Here is a 12852-nt window from a genome sequence, read left to right as displayed (position 1 = left end):
ACCGCTGCTGTTAAAATGAATGGCCTGCGGTTACTAAGTATGCTGTTATACTCTTTCTTGAATAAAGTCATCAGCTTTGCACTGTCCCAGAATCCCCAGCTTCTCCATATCTACGAACACTTCAAAACTTTTGGCAAGCATTTCCGCTATCTTCATCCTCCGACAGTTTTCAGAGTGAAGTTGTTTGTTGCCACAGTGCACCATAATTAAAATTCCTCTGAGATTGGAGAGTTCAACTTACTTTGGTATTGCAGATTTGAAGTAAATCTTTTGTATTTTTTGCCAAACTTTGAAAAATGAAACCCAAAGCTAGATGAACTCAATATTCTAGAAATGTAAATGTAAATCTTGAAATTAATGTGAAATTTCTTTGAAGTACATTGAAAAACTATTGAGATCTTTGTGACCTGTGACATCACTACCTGTTCTGATTTTTATTGTATATGTAGCCCAAAGCTGTGGTAATCCAGGTGAAATTCTGAATGGATATTATAGGGGAACATCTTCAACACTGGGAAGTAAAGTTACTTTTTATTGCGAAAAAGGGTGAGTGCTTGTGACAAATTGCTGAGTGAAGTGAAGTTCATTTAGTTGGATGTTTATTTTCTAATGCTGTGGTAAACTGATGAATGAAATGGTACAATTTAGGCAGAAAGGAACTTAATTTTCAATTTTTGAGTGATATCCATCCATGAGATATCTGAATAGAAGCTTTGTAAAGAGTATTGGGAATCTTGAGGCATTTTGTAATTTTCTTGAGCGTGTCCAAACTCCTGTCACATGTCCCTTAAAAATATTGCAGAAAGATGAGATTTAAATCTGTAATCATAGAACATAGAACATAGAACAATACAGCACAGAACAGGCCCTTCGGCCCACGATGTTGTGCCGAACTTCTATCCTAGATTAAGCACCCATCCATGTACCTATCCAAATGCCGCTTAAAGGTCGCCAATTAATCTGACTCTACCACTCCCTCGGGCAGCGCATTCCATGCCCCCACCACTCTCTGGGTAAAGAACCCACCCCTGACATTTCCCCTATACCTTCCACCCTTCACCTTAAATTTATGTCCCCTTGTAACACTCTGTTGTACCCGGGGAAAAAGTTTCTGACTGTCTACTCTATCTATTCCTCTGATCATCTTATAAACCTCTATCAAGTCACCCCTCATCCTTCGCCGTTCCAACGAGAAAAGGCCGAGAACTCTCAACCTATCCTCGTACGACCTACTCTCCATTCCAGGCAACATCCTGGTAAATCTTCTCTGCACCCTCTCCAAAGCTTCCACATCTTTCCTAAAGTGAGGCGACCAGAACTGCACACAGTACTCCAAATGTGGCCTAACCAAAGTCCTGTACAGCTGCAACATCACCTCACGACTCTTGAATTCAATCCCTCTGCTAATGAACGATAATACTCCATAGGCCTTCTTACAAACTCTATCCACCTGAGTGGCAACCTTCAAAGATCTATGTACATAGACCCCAAGATCCCTCTGTTCCTTCACCTGACCAAGAACCCTACCATTAACCCTGTATTCCACATTCTTATTTGTTCTTCCAAAATGGACAACCTCACACTTGGCAGGGTTGAACTCCATCTGCCACTCCTCAGCCCAGCTCTGCATCATATCTAAGTCCCTCTGCAGCCGACAACAGCCCTCCTCACTGTCCACAACTCCACCTATCTTTGTACCATCTGCAAATTTACTGACCCACCCTTCGACTCCCTCATCTAAGTCATTAATAAAAATTACAAACAGCAGAGGACCCAGAACTGATCCCTGCGGAACTCCACTTGTAACTGGACTCCATGCTGAATATTTACCGTCTACCACCACTCTCTGACTTCGACCGGTTAGCCAGTTTTCTATCCAATTGGCCAAATTTCCCTCTATCCCATGCCTCCTGACTTTCCGCATAAGCCTACCATGGGGAACCTTATCAAATGCCTTACTAAAATCCATGTACACTACATCCACTGCTCTACCCTCATCCACATGCTTGGTCACCTCCTCGAAGAATCAATCTCCATAAAGCAAATGCTAGGCTCAACGCTAAAGGTTGTGATGGCTGGCTACTCAAAATGTTCTCTTTATATTAAAAGTGGATTCTTTCAATATCATTCCTTCAAAAATTTCAGCAGAAGCACACCACAAAAATATAGCCACTAACTCAGCACCTCAGCTAATGCAGTGCTGTATGTTGTTTGCTATGCCACATGTGTACAAATATCAACTGACCTTGCTCCAATTAGACCATTAGAGCTGTCACAGTTTGAATGAGACATTTAATGAAGACCTAGTGTGTCTTCTCGGGTGGATGTTAAAATGTCCCAACAATTATTTCGATGAAGTGCAGTGTTTAGCTCTGTCGCTCTGGTCACTAGTTATCCCTCAACAACATAAAAAAGTCATATTTTCATTATTACATTTGATTTTGTGGGGACTTGCTGAGTGAAAATTGATTGCCATATTTTGTACTTGCAGAAGTGACTATACTTAAAAGGGCATCATTCTCAGTGATGCCCTGCGGTCATCAAGAGCACTAAATGTGTTTTTGGTTTGATGTAAAGGAACTGTCTGTTGATGCTTTAATGGCCTTATCAACACTAACCAAGTTTTTTTCTGATGGGCAGATTCTCATTTATTTTTCAGCTCATTTTTATCGATAATTTAAATTTTATTTTCTTATGTGACTTGTTTTTCTACTACTAGATATAGGTTGGTTGGTCGAACCTACCGAATGTGTACTGCTAACGGCTGGGATGGTCAGATCCCCAGATGTGAACGTAAGTTCATATAATGCAGAACACCTTGTTATCCCTTCACACCAAATATTTGAATTGGAAGTTCTGAAATGTTCACTTCATTTTTCTGCCTTTTCCCGATAGTAGTTCCATGTGTCCTAGCTAACAATGTTATCTTTTTCTATCTTGAAACTCTTGTGCCACTGAGTCCTATTCCTGCAAAAGCTCTGGCTGTTTATGACTAAGTCCTACTGAAAATACCGGTGGGCAAATCAGAAATGGGAGATGGATGGTAAATGTTAGTGCTGCTACTCTCTCTTTATCACACAAAAGAAGGATGAAAATAGGCTCCAGTGTGAAGAGGAAATTCTGGGGTTTTTTTGCTTTTCATTTCATTGACTTAAAGTCACCCCAGCATTCTCTTGCCTGTACTAACTTGGATCAAGATCTGTAGTTCCACCCTGCTGTGCTTACTGACCTACATTGGCTCCTATTTAAGCAACAAATGCCTCAATTTTAAAATTCTCATCCTTTTTTTCAGATTTCTCCATGTTCTTGCTCCTCCCAGTCTCTGCCATCTCCTTTAGTTTCACAATCCTCCAAGATAACTACAATGCTCTCAATCTGACTTCTTGAGTCTCTTGAGTTTTAATGACTGCGTTCTTGCTGGTTGTTTCTTTAAGTTATAAGACCTTAAGCCCTGGACTTTTCCATCTCAAACTCTCTGACTATGTTCTAGTGTTTCCTTTATTGAGAGTTTCCTTAAAACCTACCTTTAGCCAATCTTTTGACCATTTGCCCTGATATCTTTTTGTATTGTTCATGTTAAAGTCTGTTTTGTAACACTTCTGTGAAGCACCTTGCTTCGTCTTATTATATTAAAAACATTACGTTATTACATGTCTTTTAGTCCTGTTATACTTTTGCTGCATTGGCTCACTAGATTTATGTTTGTATAATCTCATTTCTCTGTTTCCATCTTTATTTCTATCACTCTCTTCATCTGTCTTTCCCATGAAGGAATGATGTGGAGGTGCCAGTGTTGGACTGGGGTGGACAAAATTAAAAATCACACAAGACCAGGGTTATAGTACAATAGGTTTATTTGGAAGTGCAAGCTTTGGAGTGCTGCTCCTTTATCAGGTGACAACTACTTGATGAAGGAGCAGCGTTTTGAAAGCTTGTACTTCCAAATAAACCTGTTGGACTATAACCTACTGTTGTGTGATTTTTAAGCCTGCAGGAATGACATCAGGAGATTGTGTCTTTGTGCAGTGATGTGAAGGAAGGGAAGAATAAAAGATAATACCTCTTGGTCTGTGCTGCCTTTTGGTACGCCTACATGTTGTTGCTGAACAAAATGAATTTTATTCCTTGAAGCTTCTGATTTGACAGTCTGTTAAGAGCAATAGCTGAATATCATTTTTCCCCAGCTGGCACGTGTGATGATCTTCCACCTATTCTGAACGGGGAAACTCCAAAACCACCAAACAATGAGCACTGGGAAATTGGAATGGTAGCAATATTTTCTTGCCGGGGTGAATACTCATTGATTGGTGCAAGTGATCTTGTTTGTACAGAGACTGGAAAGTGGGACAAAAATCCTCCAACATGTAAAGGTACAGTTATTTGATACTCTGCCCACAACACTGAGTTGTGCTATGCTACAGATGCAGGATTAATGGTTCATAACTGGCTTTCATCAGTTGTAGTGGAGTTGGGCATCAGCAGTATTTTGAGCTGAGACTTCATTCACTCGATAATAACTCTCGGCTGAGTAGATCCTGCTCTGCTGGCTCTCTGTACACTCATTGCTGCAAAAAGTTTGAGTTCTGTATTTGCAAATAGATTCACGCTTTCAGTTTTTCCTTTCTGCTGGACTAGAGAAGATCGCAAGTGAAGGGATCTGTTTTGCTGAATTTGCCTTTGCCAAGGTTGTGTTTATGGAATGCTGCTATATTGGAACAATTTCTCAAGTAAGGAGACCAATACTGTACATTGTTGTCCAGGCGTGGCCTCACCAACATCACATACAGCTGTCACATAACAGCTGTTTCTATTTTTAAACTTCATCCCTCTCACAATGAAGGACTATATTTCATTTGCCTTAGTTACCTGCTGCACCTGCAAACCAACTTTTTGTGATACAAGTTTTCACCATTTAATTAACAGTCAATTTTCCTGTTATTCCTACGAAAATGGAGGATTTCACATAAACTAACATTGTATTCCATCTACCAGATCCTTGCCACTCACTTAACCAATCTATATCTCTCTGCACACTCTGTTCTACCACTCATTTTAGTGTCATCTGCGAACTTTGACACACTGCACATGATGTCCAACGCTAAATCATCTATGTAAATTGTAAACAATTATGGTCAAGCACTAGTTGCTCAGGCACAGCACTAGCCAATGATTGGCAACCAGAAAAAAACACCCATTTATCCCCACTTTTTGCTTTCTATTAGTTAATCAATCTTCTATCCATGCAGTACATTATCCATAATACCGTGCACTTTTATTGTACACAGCAGCTGTTTGTGCAGTATCTTGTCAAATGTCTTCTGAAAATCCAGATACAACATATCTGCTCATTCCCTCACATCCACCGTGCTTGTAATGTTGTCAAAGAATTCCAGTAATAGGTCTAATTATGCATCAAGGCATTCACAACACAAAGAATGTCTGCTGCAACTTTTCAAAACTTTTCTAATTAAAACAATAATCACAATGAATTATTAAGTGGTGACACAGGCATTGTTTGTTTTTGCCAGTTGTTAAATGTCATCCTCCCCCAACGATTAGAAATGGTCATATCGTAACAGGATGGAGACCACCTTTCAAGTATCAGAAGGGGGTCACCTATGCCTGTTCTGAAGGTTATACCATGGTTGGCAGCAAAACCATTGAATGTCGTGAAAATAACAGGTATATACCATCACCACCCAGGTGCATAAAATGTGAGTAAACAGCTTTTACACTTAATAGAATCACAGAGTGTGAGTAATGCTTTGTTCGAATTTATGATTCATCTGAAAGTTGGTTTGGACTTTTTCTCAGTTAACCAAACTATCTTGAAGATTTGTTTATTTCATCCTTTAAAATTATACCTAGTTTTCAGAAGTTACTTGACAATCCAGACAAAAACCCACTCTTGTTCAGCACCCCATCTGCTACCACTTGCTCATCTATCAGCATACAATGGTAACAATGTATACCACTTCCAAAATCCACTGCAGCAACTCCACTCCAGTGTTTATTCACAACTTCAGTTTTTCACCAATATCTAGCTTTTCCAAGCTGGAACAACACCTGAGGGTTTCACTGAGTGGTAATCTTGCTCCGCTGCATGGCACAAATGCTGCCTGTGGATGTTTCAATGTCCAATCTCAGTTGGCCTAAATTATTTGTTCCTCATGTGTTTTTTAGCCTCCACACCTTCCAGAATTTCCCTTATCACAAACTCCACAAAACTATCCAACATCTCTAGGAATCATAGAATCCCTACAGGATGTTGCCAGGACTGAAGGGTTTGAATTATAAGGAGATGCTGGATAGATTGGCACTATTTTCACTGGTGCGCAGGAGATTGCAGGGTGACTTTATGGAGGTTTATAAAATTATAAGGGGCATAGATAAGATGAAATGGACACTATGGGCAATTTAGCATGACCAATCCACGTAACCTATACATTGTTGCATTAGTGCACGAAACCTGAGCACCCAGTGGAAATCCACACGGATTCAAAGAGAATATGCAAATGCCACACAGACAATCACCTGAGGCTAGAATCGAACCTTGGCTCCGTGATGTTGTGCCAACTACTGAGCCAGCATGCTGTCCAACCTTTCAGTTCCTTAACAGAACCTGTGTAGTTCACTGGCTTTCCCGGTAATACAGTTGAAAATAGCACTACCTGACATGGACTCTACCTCTCTCTGTTTCTCACATTCTAATATCCAGTCTCAGTGCCTGTCATGTTTGAAAGTTGCGTCAGTGACCCTTGAACTACCTTGAGTGATCTGTTGAAAATACTGCAACAAACTATACCTATATTTCCAGACAGAATTGCATTTCACTAATATTTTGGAAAAACCAAACTTAACTACTCCTTAGATTATGCCCGGTATTTTGTATTTGCAGAAAATGCTGACAAAAGTAAAGATTTATCACATGGAAAGTTAGACATTTTGCTTCTCAATATAATGTTGTGAATAGGTTTGAAAGAAAATTGACTAAATCTTCCAGTTTCCATTTACCAGAGAAGTCTTCTTAACCTAAAGTTAGTAATATTTCTGTTGTTACAGTTTTCCTGCTTGTTATTAAAGATACAATTGACAGCATGATCTGCTCTTGGTTCAGAATGTTGATGTTCTAATTGTCTGTAATATTCAGACACAAGATGGTTTAGTTTCAAATTATAGCTGTTAGATTATAACTGTTGTCAAACAACTTCCTCAAAGAACTTACCAATCATTAGTACTTTAAAAGACAGAAGGAAAATGCCTGGGACATATAGAACCGTTAAACCCACTGAATAAGAATCTAATGTCTTATTGAATGGCATGACACCTCTGTTTAGACAACATTCCCTCAGTATTGCATTGGATATCAGCCTAAATGATACATTTTCATTCTGCAATGAAGTTTGAACTGATCACCCTTTAACCTGGGACTGCTAGCAGCTAAACCAAATTAGCACTGGTTCAGAAATTAATGGTGCAATGAATATCATCTTTCCTTTTATTACTCCTCAATAAAATTATGAAATTCACAAATGGTAATGAGTATTAATTTTCCTGGGAAAGTGGTGGTGAACTGTCTCTTAAACAACAGTATTTTGGTAAAATAAGAGTCTGGCTAAACCATCTTCAAGTGCGTTTCAAAAGTGATAGTATTGGTGTGAGGTTGGAGTAACATCCAAGCCAGAGAACATATCAGTGATAAGTTTTCTTTCTTAAATATCTCTGTGGGCCAATTAGGTTTTCATGGCAATCTGACAGATTTATAGACTGACCTCATATAAGTGGTTGTAGGATGTGTTGGCAAAATCAAGCAGAAGGTATCAGCATGTACATTTAAGCTAATCTAATGTTTGTGGATAATATTACTCCACTAGTTCAATGAGGAAGAGTGAGACAAACAATATATTAAGACATTAACAGCGCAAAGCCTTTTTCAGAAATTTTTCACAAATGAATTCCACTTCTGAATAAGAATCTGAATAGTTGCCTTGTCCTGACACCTAACTGCAATGAAAAGGTGATTCATGCATTGTTCTTTTGTCAGCTGTCGATTGTCAGCAGCCCAGAACGATTGCCAATGGTAATATAGTATCAGCACCCAGGTCAACTTACAAATATCGGGATAGAGTCACCTACTCCTGTAATAGAGGCTATGTGATGGTTGGCAACAGTATCATTGAATGCAATGAGAATGGCAGATTTGATCCAGAACCGCCCACATGCAAACTATGTGAGTAAACATCTTTTAAACTTAATAGAATTAAAGAAGGTGAGTGGAACTTTGTTCAGATTGGTTAAATGTATTAAATGTATGCAAATTAAGGGGAAGTGATGGCTAGTTGTATTATCACTGGACTGTTAATCCAGAGACCTAAGTAATGTTCTGGGGACTGGGTTTGAATCCTGCAATGGCAGATAGTGGAATTTAAATTCAATAAAAGTCTGTAATTAAGAGTCTAATGATGATCATGAATCCAATGCTGATCGTCAGAAAGCATCATCTGATTCACTAATATCTTTTAGGGAAGGAAACTGCTATCTGTACTTGGTCTGGACTACATGTTACTACAGTCCCATAGCAATGTAGTTGACTCTTAAAGGAATAGGTAATAAATTCTAGCCTGGCCAGCAATACCCTTATCCCATCAATGTGGATTTGGATTTTGCTTCCTCAAATGATCATATCTTGCAACTTTCTTTATGCTTTCAAATTCCACAATTTGCATTTAATAATGACAGAGTACTTCATAATTATTGAATGACTAAAGAGAATAAAGTGGTTCAATGCTCTTTTTAATTCAGGAATATATATTCCAGAAGGCTCTCATTAGCTCCAAATATGGAGAAGGTCCCTTGTAAATTTTATTTCTAAGTGAATCTGTACCATTTATGATTCAACTAATCACTATATGATCAACCTGTAGGACTGTTATCACAAAATTTGGGGATGGGCAACTTCACTGGTGTCTAACCTCCCCCTCATCACCACTACCACTGCCACCATCAACATGAAAGTCCATGGGATCAAGCTCCAATTAGTCATAAGTTAAGTGGCTGATGAGCTTCTTGGCCTATCAATAGCCTTGTCACTGAAGTCGCACCCCACCAGACGCTGCTGGCCAAACAAAGAGCAGTCCCTGGGAACAGGAAAGCATTGCTGGAGGCCCAGCCTATGCAGCCATAAAGAGCTATGTTGGCAAGTTATTTTGGGGAGGTATTGAATAGTGGATGTCATTGAGAAAAAAGACTTCAGAAATACTGTCAGAGTGAAGCTTTCTGCCACCATGACCTTACCACTCAGTGTTGTTCCCATTGCTTCCAGATGGTGGCAAATGGAGGCCTTCACCAACACCCTATCCCTAACACATCAGGCAGACTGCCCTGTTTTCCTGATTGGGAAAGCAGCCACTTTTCTTACCTGATGTTGTATTAGGGTTCTTAAAGGCCTTAATTATTGGCAGGTCTGGAAGGTTGCCATGGACCTTCTTACCTCGACTTCCCCTCCTACCTCTGGGCAAAGTAAAATCCTGTATGTGTTGAAACCATTTTCAGCTGCTGCATCAATGATTTTCTCCCCCCATCATAAGGCCAAAAATGGGGATGTTTGCTGATGTTCGCAGATTGTTTGGCAGCATTTGCAACTCCTTAGTTACTGAAGCAATCTATGTCCACACGCAGCAGAACATGGAGTCTGCTCAGGCCTGAGCTGACAAGTGGCAATTGTGATTCATACCAGACATGTGCCAGACAACAATCATCTCCAATAAGGGAGAATCTAACCATCTGCCCTTGATATATATATCTGAATCCTTCCATATCATCATTGACCACAATGTTAACTGGACCAGTCATACAAAAACTGTGGCAATAGGAACAGGTCAAAGGCCGGAGATTCTGTTAGAAATAACTCGCCTGCTGAATTTATAAAGCCTATTCCACAAGACACAAATCAGGAAGTGATGGAATACTCTCCACTTTCCTGGATCAAGAACACTTGTGAAGTCCAAACTGGAAAAGCGCAGCAGGTCAGCCAGCATCAAAGGGGAAGGAGAATCGACGTTTCAGGCATAAGCCCTTCTTCAGGAATGAGGAGGGTGTGCCAAGCAGGCTAAGATAAAACATAGGGAGGAGGGACTTGGGGGAGGGGTGTTGGGAATGCGCTAGGTGGAAGGAGGTTCACCTTAACCTTTGATGCTGCCTGACCTGCTGTGCTTTTCCAGCAACACATTTTTAAGCTCATTCAGGGAAAAGCAACATCCTTGATTAGCATCTCATTCACGATCATCCTAAGTCCTGGATCTTCTGAACATGTGTAGAACCATCATCTATAATCACAAAGAATAGCATTTCAATATGATTTGCTGCTCTACTTATACTTCAAACATTTGTATTCTTAATGTCAACTGTAGATGAGAGGGAAAAAAAAACAGATATTTCAATTGTTTAAATGTGTTTAACTTGTAAGCCTCAATTTTGAATTCTAGCATTATGAAAGAATTGTGATATGAGGTGACTTTGAGGCTATAATTCTCAAGAATTGCAGAATTGAACCTGTTGGGAGACTTCACCCTGCAGCTTTAATTTCTGTTTTGTGAAATGAATTTCGAGTCATTCACCCATACCACTCTCTCAAAAAATGTTTATAAATAATGAAAATAGAGAAGGTCACTGGACTGGAAACATTAAATCTGTGTTCTCTCTGCAGATGCTGCTAGCTGTTGAGTTTCTCCAGCAATTCCTGTTTCATTTCAAATTGCCAGCATCCACAGTTAATTGGTTTTATTTAAGTTTATTCTTGGAGAGATGGGGAAATCTTACTGTCCAAACATCTAAATGGGCTACAGCTTGCTTTCACTTGTCTGTAAATCTGAAATACATAGTTTTGAAGCCTCAGTTGATAATTTGAATGAGTAATCCAGGCTAGTATTTTAGTTTAATACAGAAGAAATACTGCCATCCTGTTCTTTGGATCAGATATGAAACATCTTTCCTGTTAATAGCTCCAGTAAATTACCCTTGATGTGATTTGAGGTTTATTTTACAAGTCAATAAATTTTATATTTCCCTGGCTTTCTCTTTGAAAAGAGATGTATAATTTAGGGAAATGTATGCTAGTTTTTCATATTAATATTACATTTCTGCTAACTTTTTTGCAAATATTATTTGAAATCTCAGAGCTTTGTAATTTTTTTTGTTTGCCTTTTACAAAATGTGTGTAGCAAGGAGCTGTGGTAGTCCAGGAGGGATTTTGGATGGATATTTTGATGCACCAGATAATTCTTTGGGAAGTAAAGTTGTATTTCATTGTCACAAGGGGTGAGTCTTCACTGTCTAAATTATGGAACTAAGGGAAAGGGTTATTGAGTTTAATGTTATGTTTAAAATGCACTTTCACCCCAGCCAAGAACAAGACCATTTGCCGTTCTGTCCTTTAGGAATATTAACAATTTTGTGGATTTTGTTCTCAGTAATAACTTGCTGTTTCAATTTATTTTAAATAATGAAATCTATCCATGAGTGACAAATGGATTGAGAATGCTCAAACTCCTGGACATTTTAAAACATGTTATAAACAGGAGACAATTAATTTCAAAGTGATCCATAAATTCAAATATCACAGTTAAGGACTCAAGAAATGAGATTATTTGATGAGTTATGATATGAATCTTATTGATAACCAACTGAAATTACATGCACTGCTCCTTCTGGGCTCTAATCAGTACAAATGTTTTTGATTATTGATTTATACCTTTGTTAATGTAAGTTAGTTTTTGTTTTATCTTATATAATTACTGTGTTGATTTCCTTTAGTAGTTTCAAGCGTCCTCTTTATCAGTAAGCTGTTCGTTATTCCACTTAGTTTTCAGCTCACTGGTTAATAATAGATGACGTTTGTGTTTTTTTTGTTGTGGAATCTTTCCCATGATTACTAGATATAGATTGGTTGGTCGGGACCATCGTATGTGCACAGCTGATGGTTGGGATGGTCAAGTACCCACATGTAAACATACGTTAATAATCCTAAAGGACAGAAGGGCAAATGGTCCTGTTCTTAGCTGAAGTGAAAGTGCATTTTTGCATCAGCAAGGAGACACTGTGTCATCATTCACTTTAATCATAACATTAAACTCAATAACCCTTTCCCTTAGTTCCATTATTTAGTTAGTGAAGACTCACCCTTTGTGACAATAAAATACAACTTTACTTCCACATTTTTTCTATGCCAATTGTTCATCACTTTAAAGCTGTTGACATACCTTGAGTTTTGGCTTGCTATGTCAGTTGCTATCTTTACAGTATTTTGGTACTGCAGGTTAGAGTACTGAATTTTAACTGTGGCAGAAGCAAATGTTTATATTTTGATGAACAAACCATTATTAGGAACATCATACATAGAATAGAATATAATTTTTCAGCTAAAGCATCTTGCTGCTTGCATGGACTAGTCACCATCTATTGTGTCATGGGTTCTCTCTGCTTATTTAATCTTGTGAAAGGAAGATTCCTTGAGGTTATTTTTCTCTCACTCCTAAAATTGATAAGAAGAAGTCTTAAATGACAATAGCTCACTTTTAATATCATACCTCCTGATATAATGAAATGTCCCAGGGCATTATCTGATAAAATATGATACTATAAAAAGAGGAGATATCATACTATCGTTCTGGAACAGATAAATGAAGAAGAAAGAGAATGGAAGTGCACCTTAGTCATATTCTCTTAGGATACCATTTGTGACTTAGCTGAGAATCATTTGAGTATTCTGTAAGTGAAAAACTGTTTGGAAGCTCAAACATCGGATTCTGGGAAAGATGGGCACTGATTTGGGAAGTATAAACGGTGCCTCAGTGG

The 12852-nt window shown here is 38.6% G+C and overlaps 1 protein-coding gene across 1 annotated transcript in view; it reads left to right on the top strand.

The window, feature by feature from the left end:
* The window catches only part of LOC140467077 (complement receptor type 1-like), a 217952-nt gene that overhangs the window by 29809 nt on the left and 175291 nt on the right, over positions 1–12852 (top strand). Inside the window, exons 3-7 of the mRNA XM_072563137.1 lie at positions 450–546; positions 2720–2793; positions 4185–4370; positions 5529–5714; positions 8045–8230. Of these exons, the coding sequence (XP_072419238.1) occupies positions 450–546; positions 2720–2793; positions 4185–4370; positions 5529–5714; positions 8045–8230 (729 nt within the window). The remainder of the gene's footprint in view (positions 1–449; positions 547–2719; positions 2794–4184; positions 4371–5528; positions 5715–8044; positions 8231–12852) is intronic.

The sequence above is a fragment of the Chiloscyllium punctatum genome, chromosome 45 (genome assembly GCF_047496795.1).
Source record: "Chiloscyllium punctatum isolate Juve2018m chromosome 45, sChiPun1.3, whole genome shotgun sequence".
In the NCBI taxonomy this organism is placed as follows: Eukaryota; Metazoa; Chordata; class Chondrichthyes; order Orectolobiformes; family Hemiscylliidae; genus Chiloscyllium; species Chiloscyllium punctatum.
This window is presented reverse-complemented; position numbering and strand designations above follow the sequence as displayed.